The 13407-nt window shown below is 47.6% G+C and overlaps 1 protein-coding gene across 10 annotated transcripts in view; it reads right to left on the bottom strand.

Moving 5' to 3' along the window:
• Positions 1-13127, bottom strand: part of LOC123520364 — a 41833-nt gene extending 28706 nt beyond the window's left edge. For 4 of the 10 annotated variants that reach the window (XM_045282601.1, XM_045282604.1, XM_045282608.1 and 1 more), the window contains exons 1-2: positions 10058-13127; positions 4909-6408 (exon numbers count right to left, since the gene is read on the bottom strand). In XM_045282601.1, coding sequence (XP_045138536.1) covers positions 4909-6172 — 1264 coding nt within the window. In that variant the 5' untranslated portion in view covers positions 6173-6408; positions 10058-13127. The remainder of the gene's footprint in view (positions 1-4908; positions 6409-10057) is intronic. The other 6 variants (XM_045282603.1, XM_045282605.1, XM_045282607.1 and 3 more) reach the window with 3 other exon arrangements.
• Positions 13128-13407: the final 280 nt, after the last annotated feature.

Raw genomic sequence — 13407 nt, 5'->3', positions numbered from 1 at the left:
CTATCACCACCACTAACATCACAACCACAAAGCATATTCATACAAGAAAGAATACATAGAAAGTAGATGCTATGAGAAAAACGAACGGAGGTGTTTTTTATCGTGTGTGTGTATGTGTGTGTTTGTGTGAAGTAGTAGTAGTAGTAGTAGTAGTAGTAGTAGTAGTAGTAGTAGTAGTAGTAGTAGTAGTAGTAGTAACAGAATAGTAATAGAAATAGTTATAGATACATAAAACAATCGTACATATAGTGAATACCAATTACTTAACCTGGCAATGACTGAAACAACCACAAGACTCGAACACAAAATCAAAGTATGAGAGCTGATGTTCTTCCTCAACGAATGCTCAGTTCCAGAAAATAACACAGCAAAGTGTGGTTCCCCTGTGCAAGGTTAAGGGAATATGATGATGATGATCCCTCCTGACGCTGCTTGAGAGAGAGAGAGAGAGAGAGAGAGAGAGAGAGAGAGAGAGAGAGAGAGAGAGAGAGAGAGAGAGAGAGAGAGAGAGAGAGAGAGAGATAGTGAATACCTGAATGAATGGATGAATGAATGAGTTAATGAATCAGTGCATGAGTTGATTAATGAGTGCGTGAGTGAATGAAAGAATGAGTAAGTAATAAAGTGGATAAATAGGCAAGTGAGTGAATGAATGAATAAAGAATAAATAAATGAGTGAGAGAGAATGAGTTAGTGAGTGCATGAATGAGTCAGTGAGTGAGCGAGTGAGTAAGTGAGTAAATGAGTGAATGAGCTGATGAGTTAGTTGACAATACAGAGAATCAGTCAGTCAATCAATCAGTCAGTGAATGAAAGAGTGTGTCTGTTTATCTGTTTGCTTGTCACTCTTATCGCATGTCAGTCTTTCGCCGGAAGCCTGAAGGGACACACTGCTTGGGGAGTCACACAAACGTCACACAAACTTTAAGCGCGTGCACACACACACACACACACACACACACACTCTCTCTCTCTCTCTCTCTCTCTCTCTGTGGCTACCTACTTCCCAGTCTACCAGCTTCCCTTTCCACGTCAGCCTCCACCTTCGCGCATCTGTTTGTGTACTTCTCTACCTGCCTCCTCGTTCGTCTGTCATCCGATTTATTTGCCCTGTCTACCTGTCTCGATTTATCTACCTTTCCTCCTAATCATTCACAGGCCCCTTCCCTCTCCTCCTCCCCCGTGCCTCCCTTCCTCTTCTTTTTCTTCTTCTTCTTCTTGACACTCTCCACACGCGTGACAATTAAATATAGTGTCATTTATCTTTGTTTATCTTTTCTCCGAGGTTTGTTCATTGCCTATTTGACGGGTGGGTGTGGTTATTGGCCTTATCTCTCTCTCTCTCTCTCTCTCTCTCTCTCTCTCTCTCTCTCTCTCTCTCTCTCTCTCTCTCTCGAAAATGTAGACAGGAAAGTATAGGAAGAGGAAGATGGTGAAAAAGATTATGAAGTATATGATGATGAGGAGGAGGAGAAGAGGAACTGTGTAGGAAAATAAACGAGTGAAGAAATGAAGATGCAGAAGACAGACAGGTGATAACAATTAGGAACAGGACGACGAACACAAGAACAAAGGAAGGAGGAGGAGGAGGAAGAGGAAGGGGAGGAAAAAGCAAACAAGGAAGAGGAAGGGCTGCCGGTCACTGTGGCGGGCAGACCAAACACACACGCGGGGTACACACATCAAGCCACCACCCCAACCACCACCGCCACCGCCGCCGTCAGAAACAGTGACATACTTACCAGTGTTTCTCAGAAGTGGCAGAGGAATACCCGAAAAAAAAAGAAGTAGAGAGGAAGGAGGACGAAGTGGAAGACGAAGAGGACAACGAAGGAACAATAACGGAGACAAGGACGAGGGTGACAATGACGACGTGAAAGACAACAACCAGGCCATGTCTCTATATAATGAATTTTCGCATTATATAAAACGAATACTCATAATGATCAGATTAATCAGTTATTTGCATATGAATTTGAGTCTGACGGGAGCAGAGAGAGAGAGAGAGAGAGAGAGAGAGAGAGAGAGAGAGAGAGAGAGAGAGAGAGAGAGAGAGAGAGAGAGAGTTGTAAATAAGGAAAATAAACAGAACACGACGCGAAATCATATTAGAGAAAATACATACTGTTCACGAGGCGACATAATGTAAGGAAAGCAGCGAAGATTTAAGGGAAAGTTCAAAGGAAGAAACATAAACATCAAACCAAAAAAGAAAAATGAAGAAATGAATGCATACACTGCTCTGCATATACTGACTGACGACACGCGGAAGCTGTGTGTGTGTGTGTGTGTGTGTGTGTGTGTGTGTGTGTGTGTGTGTGTGTGTGTGTGTGTGTGTGTGTGTGTGTGTGTGTGTGTGTGTGTGTGTGTGTACTACCACTCATCCACTTACACCTGCCTGGGATTGTGAGAGAGAGAGAGAGAGAGAGAGAGAGAGAGAGAGAGAGAGAGAGAGAGAGTCAATGGCAGGATAGGGCAAAGGCGTAAAAGTGGAAAAGTATCAGGGAAGTTGGAGAAAAGGAAGAAAAAGTGGAGGAGGAGGAGGAGGAAGAGTAGGATTTGGAATAGGAGTAGGAGTAGGAGGAGGAGGAGGAAGAGGAGGAGGTGAAAAGACAAATGAAAAGATAACGCTTCATTCCTGGAGCATCTGACGAAGGAGGGAAGGGTAGAGTATACTAGCAGGAAAGTAATGAGAGGAAAGTCGAGAATAGAAGGGGAAAAAAAATAGGCAGATGGGATATTTTGAGAACAACGGAGTGATGTAATTCTGATTGCGAGGGATGTGAGAGAAGTGACGAATCTGATGGAATAATGAGTGCATTTGAAATTAATTGAACCTCGGCACTGCACAAAAGGCATCCATACAGTGCTGAGGCTGAATATTTGAAGGATTTAAACTTAACTCTGACCTATGAACGATTCCAGATAGGAAGGATCTGAGAAAGGAAGTAAGCATGAGGTTGTAACTGAAGGGAAAACAAATCTTTGTGGGGAAATATTGTGTGTCAGAACGTGGCTTATCATTTCAAGAGTTCTGGCGGCCTGGGAATGATTAGAAGGAAGTGTGGAGTCTGCCTGGTAACACGGATGCATCTCAGAATCTGTAAGATCCACAGGGTAATAAAATCCCCATAAATGAAGCTGGCATTATTATTAGGATGAATATGTAATGATTGAGCTTTACTCTCTCTCTCTCTCTCTCTCTCTCTCTCTCTCTCTCTCTCTCTCTATGGGTTAGTCGCTGAGCAGACCCAGTTTCAAGACAAACAAACACACCATGACGCTCTTGGCCGCCGCTCAGCCTTCTCCTGACCGCCGCCCACGCCACGCCCTTTGATCCTTGTAATTATGTCATGACGGAAGTGCCGCTGGAAGTGTAAGGAGGACACCGCCACCTGTAAACACAATGCCTTCCCTTCCTTTACTGATTACTTGTTTAGCTAGAAGTGATGACCGAGATTCAGTAAGAAACAAAAGTGGAGGAGAAATGTATGGGTGACAGGAGAATAGGTGTAATAATGTATTGGCAGAGGTGTAGGTAAAGAGAAAACTAAAAAAGGATGTATGAAATGAAGGGGAAAGGAAACGGAAAAGTGTATGAGAAGCTCATGAATCTTCCTTGAGCAGTTGAGGAACGAATGAGGCACCTTGTTTATGAATCCAGAGCACGAACACCACCAACATTCACAGCATCATAAAACTTGCGTTAAATTTATCTAGATGTTGTGATGCCTTACATACAGCCTATGACTGACAAGGAAGGAGAGGTTAGCGCCCTCAGAAAGTGTGCAGCGGAAGCAGCAGCAGCAGCACTCCCGCCTGAGTCTGCCCCGCCCACACACACACACACACACACACACTCTCTCTCTCTCTCTCTCTCTCTCTCTGGTCTGTAACAGCACCATAGTTATGTAAAGACCCATATCTAGAGCAGCGCCTCCATAACTATTACACAATTGTACAGCTCTTATACTCTGCCACACTCATCCCAAGGCGGGACAAATCTCAAACACAGATGCACTCAACACGCTGCGGATCTCGGGGTGTCACCAGCGGGACAGTGTCACATAAGCTCGAGCCTAAATACAGTCGTCCTTTCCACTTCGACGATGTTATGTGAAGATCACCAAAAAGCACGCATCGCGTTGTGTGGCCTGTCGATGGTTTAGTAAAAGTGTGGCCTCCGTGGCCTCGGCAACCCTCCCCGGGACGAGAGCACTGCTGGGCCGGGCCAGGCGGAGCAGAGTATTTCTGGTGGGCGGCGCGTGGCGGGTGGCGGATCACAACATTCAAGGGCTGGCGGGACTAAAGGGAGAAAAGGGGGAGAAATTAAGCAAGAGAGGGATAGAAAGAAGGGTAGAGGAAAAATTTACTGTGGCACGCACAAGCATTCATCAGATGGTTTAGTGGTTATATCAGAACAAATCTGAATTTGAGCTCAGCACAGTGAGGGGGGATGAGGGTGACGGTGGGGTGGCAATATTCAAACACAACTTCGTCTCGTTAGCCAACAGCAACTTTTAACTCGGTTAAGTGATGCGCTTCCGCCGAGAGCTGACAGTGGCTACGGCCAACACAGGCGCAGTGTGAGTGGCAACTTTGAGCATTCGCCAGCGCGGGCTTGGCTGCGGCAGGAAGTCCGGGAAGTGACTGACATGCCGGAAGGGTGAGGAGACCCAAGCAAGTCGACGGGATTACGCGTGAGTCAGGTGGCTCCGCACAATCCACACGACTCATTGCATAAATTGATTAATAAACTGATAATTACACTTGAAAAAAATTAGTACGACAATACATGTGTATAATTTCAATTGAATTTCAATCAGCACTACAAGAAATGGACAGAACGCTATGGAGCAGAGCCGCCTCATGCGGACCCTGAAACAGACCAGGCAGGGAAGCACTTACTCTCGTCGATGACTTGACGATAGAAGTTTAGTAGGTCTTCCTCAGTCATGACTTCAGTGAGCACACTCGATGATGAGGATGAGGATGGGGGTCGAAAGAATTGGTCCTGAAGTGTGGCAGACTGAGGGCTAGGGGATGGCTGGGGGGAAGAGGTAGGGTGGTGGGCACTAGTGGCAGTAGCAGGGGTAGGCGCAGGGGGCAGAAGGGTGGCACGTTCCCATTTCAAAGCCTCTCGCACTCTTTTCCAGCCTGAAACCTTGGTTTTAGGCACAGGGTCAAGTAGATCGGTCCCTACGGATTTACTACGTAAGCGGATCTTCGAAGACATGGCGCGGGCCTTACCTTTGTCGGGCTGGTGGTGGCCCAGCAACATCAGGCTGTCCTCAGAACCGTGGCGCGACATTCTGCCGCCGCCACCTTCACCGTCGTCATCCAGGTGTGGGTCAGAATCCGATAAGTGAATGGAGTCCAGTCTGAGTCCTGAACGCCGAGCCTCCAGAGTCTCCTGCAGGTGGCGGTGCATTTCCTGCAGCGCCTGCAGCTCCTCCAAGTAGTGAACACGACGCTGTAGGCGAGAATTTTGTTCTCTCAGGTCACCGAGCTGCTCCATCATGCGGCACAGGTTATCGAGGTGATCCAGACCCATCTTGGTGCTGACGACGCCCCCAACGGTAGCTGGCGCTCGGCTGGGACTTCTCTGCTCTGAATCTGCCCGCAGGGGAGGCGCCGCTTCCTGCTGAACAGGCTTTGGTCCCTCTTGTTGTTGAAGGGGTCGAGGAGCACCCTCTTTCTTTGCCGGGGAAGGTCGTCCCGGCCCTTCTTTTTGCACTTGAGGAAGAGATAACATAAAATCTAAGAACTCTCTTTCAGTCTGCAGCGCCGCAGTGATGCCCCCGCTCTCCACCGGTTCTCCAGGCGGGCTGAAATCAAAGGTCTGGTGGCGAGACTCTGGGTCAGGACTGGGTGACACACTGGGACATGAGTCTGAGTCCTGGTAACGGCGCTGACCGGCGGAAGGGCGTAGGAGTGGCGATCCTCGCCCACTTCCTGATATAAGTGAATCTTGGGACATTTTTCTTACATCGTCGTCGTCGATCAAGCTCAGACAACCGTCAGCATCCTCAGCCTGAACCAGTCCATGGCGATGCTGCTCCCCGTGTTCCCGCAGAACCAGGTGATCCTGGTTCTGCACGAGGTGGTCAGGCAGGACGTCCCGCGAGGGCGTCCCGGATGGCGGTCCATCCTGAGACGGCTGTTCACTCATCACATGGACCACACGTTCACACCGCCAGACCCGCTGGCACTGGGAGCCACCGTGCTGAGCCAGCCAACCACCCCTGCCCTGGCGTGGCGCCCCCTGCCTGGCTCAATCTCCCAATGCCCCTCCCTGCCTCGTGTCTGCCCTTCAGTGCTCCCCACCCTCCCCTCGCGACACCCTCTGCCTCTTCGCCGTCACTGCGCCACTAAATATACGGTGGGTCTGGCCAGCCGCCGCAGCACCTGCCGGGAATGACGACATTAGGTTTACATGCTGGCGACCGCCTGTGGCGGAGAAAACATCAACAAACAGAGCGATGGCTGCGGTCACCATTCAGCCACCCGGGATAGCATGTCTGTGGGAAAAGGTAGATTATCCAAGACTGCCGAATTGCCTCCCGCCACATCCACTGCCACCTGTGAAGGGAGAATGATGGAAAGTTTTAATTATCAAAGTGATATTTTTTCCATGTGTGATAGCTCCGAGTAACAGCAGCAGGGCCTCAGCACACTGCTGACGCCACCCTGCACACCACTCGACGAACTCACCCTTTGGCTGCTAGTTCTTCACTTCCTAATTTCCTCCTCAGTCCCTTGCGGTTCAATAACCTTTGCCCGCTTATGAATGGAATATCCCGCATCGTCCCTTCTGCGGTCTGGCAGCGACACCCCCTAGGCACTGCAAATGTTTATCACAGCATGGTAAGAGAGAGACGTGGCTTCAATTGTACAATCCCCATATTCACATCAGACATTACAGACAGACAAATGTTCGCTTCCTTTACGAACGATCGCCATCTATCTAACCCTCCTCCCTCCTCCTGCATGGCCTAACGTGACATTTATTGACCAGGCGTCGATACGTCTCCGAGGACCACTGCAAATTGTAATTAAGCTTTGATACTACACTGCTTACTAATATTAATACCAAAGAGTTTTAATAAAGATGAAGTCTCCTTGATCAATACAGACGTGAGGCACAGTAAATCAGCTTTATCTTTCCTTGTCAGTTATTTATAGCGTGGCGGTGTTTATTGATGAACACATGGCACCTGTTAAGTGTCGCACCTATGAGTATTGTGGGTAAGGTGTGACGCGTCTCCTGGTGAGGCCCAGCCGTGGAGGTGTTGTAGGGCACTGGCAACCCCATCCCTCACTCCCGCCCAGACAAGAATTAATGGCAGGCGTGGCAGTGCGCCTTTTTTTTTTCTTTCTTTTCTTTTCTCACCAAAATGACGAGTCTCGGCCCAATACGTTCTGGCTTCACCTATAAAAAAAGCTGTTACTTTGTAGTTTTGGTTCATGAAACATTTATGGCCTGTGTCTCACACTGCCACCACTCTACATTACTAAAGGCTGTGTGTTGCAATTCTCTTTAGAAAATACCACACACCTAAGGAACGAGGTGTTTCCCAAGGGCTGTGTTGAACATGACGTTATGAGGAAAAGTAATTCCAATAACTGTCTGTCTCACTTTGTTGGCAGGTGTAAAGAGAGTTGTGCTGATCCTTCACGTCGCAGCGTCGTTCATTACTGTCCTCCCGGCAGTAAACACGACATGCTGTAGCCCCCAACACTACGCCTCCCACACCACCACCACCACCACCACCACCACCACCACGCTACTTACACCACACTGTTAGAAAATGTCTCACACATCTCATTCTCTATGTAAACAATGACAAGAGAGAGAGAGAGAGAGAGAGAGAGAGAGAGAGAGAGAGAGAGAGAGAGAGAGAGAGAGAGAGTGAGTTTATATAGATGTGTCCCGCTCTGCGTTAGCATGGCATCGTATCTCCGTCACCGTGCTGACCCATAGAGCAGCGCCTGAAGGAAGATAGGCAGTTTCCTAAAGTGGTGACAGAAGCAAACATGTACCCATATGTAAGCAAGTAATTGAATAAATCTATTGGGTACAAAAGATTACAGTAATTCCAAAGACGCCGTGGGTCATAACAGAGTCTGTAGTCGCCATACCCTACATACCTGGGCCAAGAAGTGGAGCATCACTGGGTACATGTGCACAACACTCCCAGGAGAACTCCACTCGTTAAAGACTCCCCACATTGTGTTTATCCTCGCCAGGGAGAGGGACACAAGCGTGAGTAATTCTGTACTTTGCGCATCTCCTAACTTTACTCGGTAAGAAACAATAAATTCAGCTACGTAAAAAAAAGTTAAACGAATAAAAAAAAAACATAACTTAAATAGTAACTTGAAATGGACCGCAAGGTGTCACTCCGTGCCTTCTAGCAGTGGTGGGATGGCAGGTGGCGCCCTTCCTCACGCGATGCATTCCTAACATTAAAGCAACTCTCAAGACCTCCAAAATAAATCAAATGCATGATCACAATTTATTGACAAACTCTGTTAAAGGGACACAGTTGTTTATTTGGGCGTTTCAAAGCGGAGGGAGAGCGGATGTGAGTGGCTGGCTCATCTCTGAGTCAGGACTCAAGGGACGGGCGGCAGCTGTCTTGCGACCTTCTACGAGCATTTTGAGATAAAGAAAACACCCTACCACCTCCTGCCCATGTCGGTTGATGAATGTGCCTCGTGCCCTCGCTGTAGCCACGTCTGGGCGTCACCACTACGTCACAGCCTTCTCCTCCTCCTCCTCCTCTTCTTGCTCCTGCTTAACTCACCAGTCTCTCCTAGCTGCTGATAAGGAATAACCTTGTTGAACGCCAAGTATTAGAGTGAAGATCAGCTCTGCTCATTCATTTCACCCCGCGAAGGTTTTGAGATTCACCTGAAGGTTGCGCTACTTTCACGCACTTCACAAAAGATTCTGACTGATAGTGATGCTCTTCATTATCAAATTAAACAGATCTAACAATGTGTCCTCGTTTTTTGTGATACGTTTGGCATACTTCATTATGAATTCGGCCGAACAAAAGATTGACGACACATGCTTGAATATATGAGAAATCAGTTTTCTTCACCTTATCCCTTTGGGCACAAGATGGTAGGAAGCTGGGCGAACATATGCACCGACCAGTGTCTTCGAGGGACTGGCTGGCGCTTTAACTGCCAGATAAAGTTGTGAAATTTCCCCAGAGTTGACGGCAAGCATCCGGGTGTTATGGTTGACGCTCTTAATGGTGCACCAAATTTGATTAATGGGGCCTCGACTCCGCAGCGGCTTGGCAACGTTCCTCGCGGTGGCAAGTGTTTTCCTCCTTGAGCATGACTAATTCAGCCGAGAGAAAGGAGACCACTCGCATTGTTGCCAGGAATATTCCAGCATTTATGAGCATATCCTATACTATGTCCCCGGAAAGAACCGGCAATGTTCAGGAACGGGGAACGGTATTCAGGATAGGAAACAGTGAAATTTAAGAAATGTGGCACTGTCTTGGTCCAAAATACAAAAATTATTGAACATCTGAAATATGTGTCACGCTGCCGACGACCCGTATGGCGCCCCCAGAACTCAAGGAACAGCAAAGGACTTTTTGGTACTTAGTCTGCACCCGAGTCTGTTCTACGCCTGCGTCATAAAAATTCCCCAAAGAACTCAGACAAGGACATATTCCAACTATCAGAGGCTACAGTGACGTCAAAGGAAAAGCAAATACTAAGTATTCCCGAAATAAGAATACTGACGACTATCTTTGCGTCAAGTGAGATAGTTGGCTGATGATCACAGCCTCCTTAATCGTAACACTGGAGCAACCCACCTCGTCCCGGCACCTCTCCACGCAATGAAGCTTAACTGTGAGTGAAGGACTTACTTTGTTACATGCAATCACATCGCAACTTTTTGAGAACATAAAAATCAGTGGCAATATTGAAATAAAATCCGAACTTAATGATATAACAAAGTTTATCATTCAAGAGAAATTTTAACAAGCATTATTTATAAACCATTTCAGACAAACGTGCATACCTTTCGTGGTATCTGTACGGCACCAGGGAGCAGTGCCCTTCGTCAGTCGCTCACCCGCCGAGCCTCAGCTGGGTCTTGGCGCCGCGTCGAGGTGATCACACGTTGCAGTCTTCATACGCCGCGTCGAGGCTTTCTGCCAACACTTGCGCAAAATTCTACGCCCGTTTTCGTTTGCGTTGTGTCGGTGGTAAGAAGACGAGCACATTTATCCTGAGAATTTCAACCAAAAGCGGTAACACGTTGTGTTCCCCACACCATTCACCCTAATGTGTACACGTCACCATCTCTGCACAGCCTTCCCTCCGCCATGTATCCCCAAGCAGGGCACACACACACTTCGCCAAATTCTTGGTAACATTTTCTCTAATTAGATCAACATCGCTGATATATTACTTGATTGTCACTTACTGCCAAGCAACCTAAACACACTTCACTTCCAGGTAATTTATCAAACGACTGCAAGTCTCAGCACCGGCCGCCTCCCTTTCAGCACATTCCGTGACCCGGAGGCTTTCCGGCGCCTGCCTTCAGATAGCCGCAGGCTGTGACTTCATTACACTCACGCCTGATCACAGAGAGCACCGGTCTTGTTTTTTTTTTTTTTTTTTCTTTTGGGTGATGGTGCGGCGCATTTGAGATATTTACTTAGGATGCCCAGACAAGTACTGCTCCTGGTCGCTTTCTCGCGGGGCCAGAGGTGAGGGGAGTGAGGGCCAGGTGTGAGGGGCAGAGAGGCTGCCTCCCGAGTGAGGATCTGCGCCGCACTGTTCGTGAAGGGGAGAGGCTGGGCTATTTCAAGTCTCGTGCCACCCACATCAAAAATCTTTCCCAGACGTGCTCCGTCCTTATCATATTTTTTTCAAAGTTGAGTTAACGGATATAAATCATCGGCACTGATCATCCGGTTTGATTACATATGTAATTAGATTTTTCTGTGTATCTTTTATATTTTCATACGCAGGTTTTTTCATCCACGCGAACTCATACACACACACACACACACACACACACACACACACTCTCTCTCTCAGAGATAAAAAGATAAAGAATGAAAGAGCTTACTACAGATAATGGATTATTTAGATACTACGGTGCGAGAAAGAACAATAAGTATAAAAATTTCTACCTCGAATCACATGAGATGAGAGCAGAAGAGGGGCCAGAGAATGGTTAGGTAAGAGGGAGAGGGAGAAGGAGTGCGGTGGGGGCGGCGAGGAGTGATGAACCTGGCCTTAGTGACGGGTTGCCGCGCTGCAGACAGACGCCCGGCACCCGTGTCTTCACCCCTACCATCACTGTCCCCATCACCACCATTACCATCACCACCATCACCATCGGGTCGAGTGAACAGTATTGAATCGTCTTTTAAGCCCCTTTGCAGTCCTTTATACTTGTAACTTTCTAGTATACTTGAGTTTCTGTGGCGATAATGAAATGCCTGCCAACCTCTGCCTCGTGGCTAAACTTGGAATCCTCGCGATAAAGCAGGCACCGTGACTCCCCTCGTGAGGCAGGCCAGCCGTGACGCCCCTCAAGCACTCCCCCGCCAACCCACGGTCTTGCTCCTCTACCTGCCCTACTACTTATAATTCCTGATGCCAGCAGTAGGTCAGGTCAGACAGACACACCAACCAGCGTCGCCATAATAAGGTTGCCTGTTTCCGCTGCCGCCACTGTAAATGTTTACGTCGCGGCCAGTACTGGGTGTTTACGGCGCCACACACCCGCTTTATTTTTACCAGAACATAACACTGGTGCTCAGAGTGGCCTCGGGGACCTCTAGAATTTAGCCTCCTCTTGGCGCTCTTCAAAGGGGGAAGGGAAGTTGCAGGTATTTTCGACAGACTATAAACACTCCAAATAGGTCTCATGTTTTACTTCTTCCTGCCCTTTTTTTTCTATCCAACACCATATTCAGACTTACGGCTGATGTCTTTGCAAAATTTGTTTAAGGCGTTTTACATATGTAAAGTTTAATTAATATTGCAATACTCCCTTCATCTTCACTTTCTTTTTTCTTCTTTTCCTCTCCTGGGATGACTTCTTATCCCCTTCAATCTTCATGGCCTCTGCAACCTTCATCTTTAATTCCGAATATTTGCGTGACTCTTCTTGCTGAGAAGTCTTGACTCCCTTCTTGGCCTTGACTGGAGATGTCCTTGGCAGCGCGTATGGGCTCACTCTCTTGCCACGTATCTAAGACCCTGGATACTTAGAGTGAATCACACATGCAATGGCTCGAGGGGGTGCGTTTCGGTACACAAATATGACATTGTTTACATATGAAGGCTGTGGAAGAGGGAGAGCGTTCTGAGAGGGTGTTGGCGGGTACCAAACATACGCTTGTAAAAAAAGCTTCAGGATAAATTCAGTTTCTATCAGTTTAGATCAACGCAGAACAGTTCAGAATCTTCTTGAAATAAATGTGACACGATTAACATCAACACAGTCTGCTTGAATTCGTTATAAGCTCCATTACTTAGCCATGCACGTTTCCGAAATCCTTCCTGATGTCGCTGGAGGTTCGTCTTAATCTTCGCTTGAAAGTATATTTGTTTAAGTATAGGAGAAAAACAAAATGACGATCCTGGGTGGTGCGGCGCCCGACGTGTTGATTTAACCTTGAAACTAAACCTCAGACAGTGGGAGTTCGGAGTATGTGGTATAGATAGGGATGGGATGAGAGGAGAGGGAATAAGGGCCATGATTTGGGGTTAGGTGGGGAATGGGCAGGCCAGTAACCCAGCCATCATCACTTGCTGCTGCAAACACTGCAGTAAACACGGCAGTTTAACGAGCAAGTTTATGAGGCAGAAGTGGCCAGTTTGTGATGGGAACGTGCAAGGTTATGCCGCACGACCTTGGCCAGGCGTTGCTGTTTCCTCACCTGGGGAGTGCAAGGGTTCGTCTGTCGCCCAGTTAACTCTAAGGTACGGGAGTGTTCTATTTATTACTATTCTCGAGCTTTCTACACACGCTAAGCAATTAAGTAATAATAGAAATTTGATGGTTTTTCACAACGATTCATGATGTTTTTCCGCTGATAGGTCACTCTTTTTCCCCATTTTCTGTATACTTAGAGCAGGACCTTATCCGTGTAAGACCCTTCTGAGTTCTTTAGCTTTTGTGGATCCACTTGGGCACCTCACTCCTCTGCGACGGGGGGCTCCGCGGCAAAGATGTGACCTCCGATGGCGGCGAGGTCCTCCTGGAAGGCTCGGTACTCCACGTCCTGCACAAAAATAGAGACTTGAGAAGCTTATTTCACTTATTCTTACGACATTAACAACAACAACTAAATACTACTACTACTACAACTATTGCCACAACAACAACAACTACTACTACTA

This window comes from Portunus trituberculatus, chromosome 46 (assembly GCF_017591435.1).
Source record: "Portunus trituberculatus isolate SZX2019 chromosome 46, ASM1759143v1, whole genome shotgun sequence".
NCBI lineage: Eukaryota > Metazoa > Arthropoda > Malacostraca > Decapoda > Portunidae > Portunus > Portunus trituberculatus.
The sequence above is the reverse complement of the archived record's forward strand: the minus strand, read 5'-3'. Positions and strand labels throughout refer to the sequence as shown.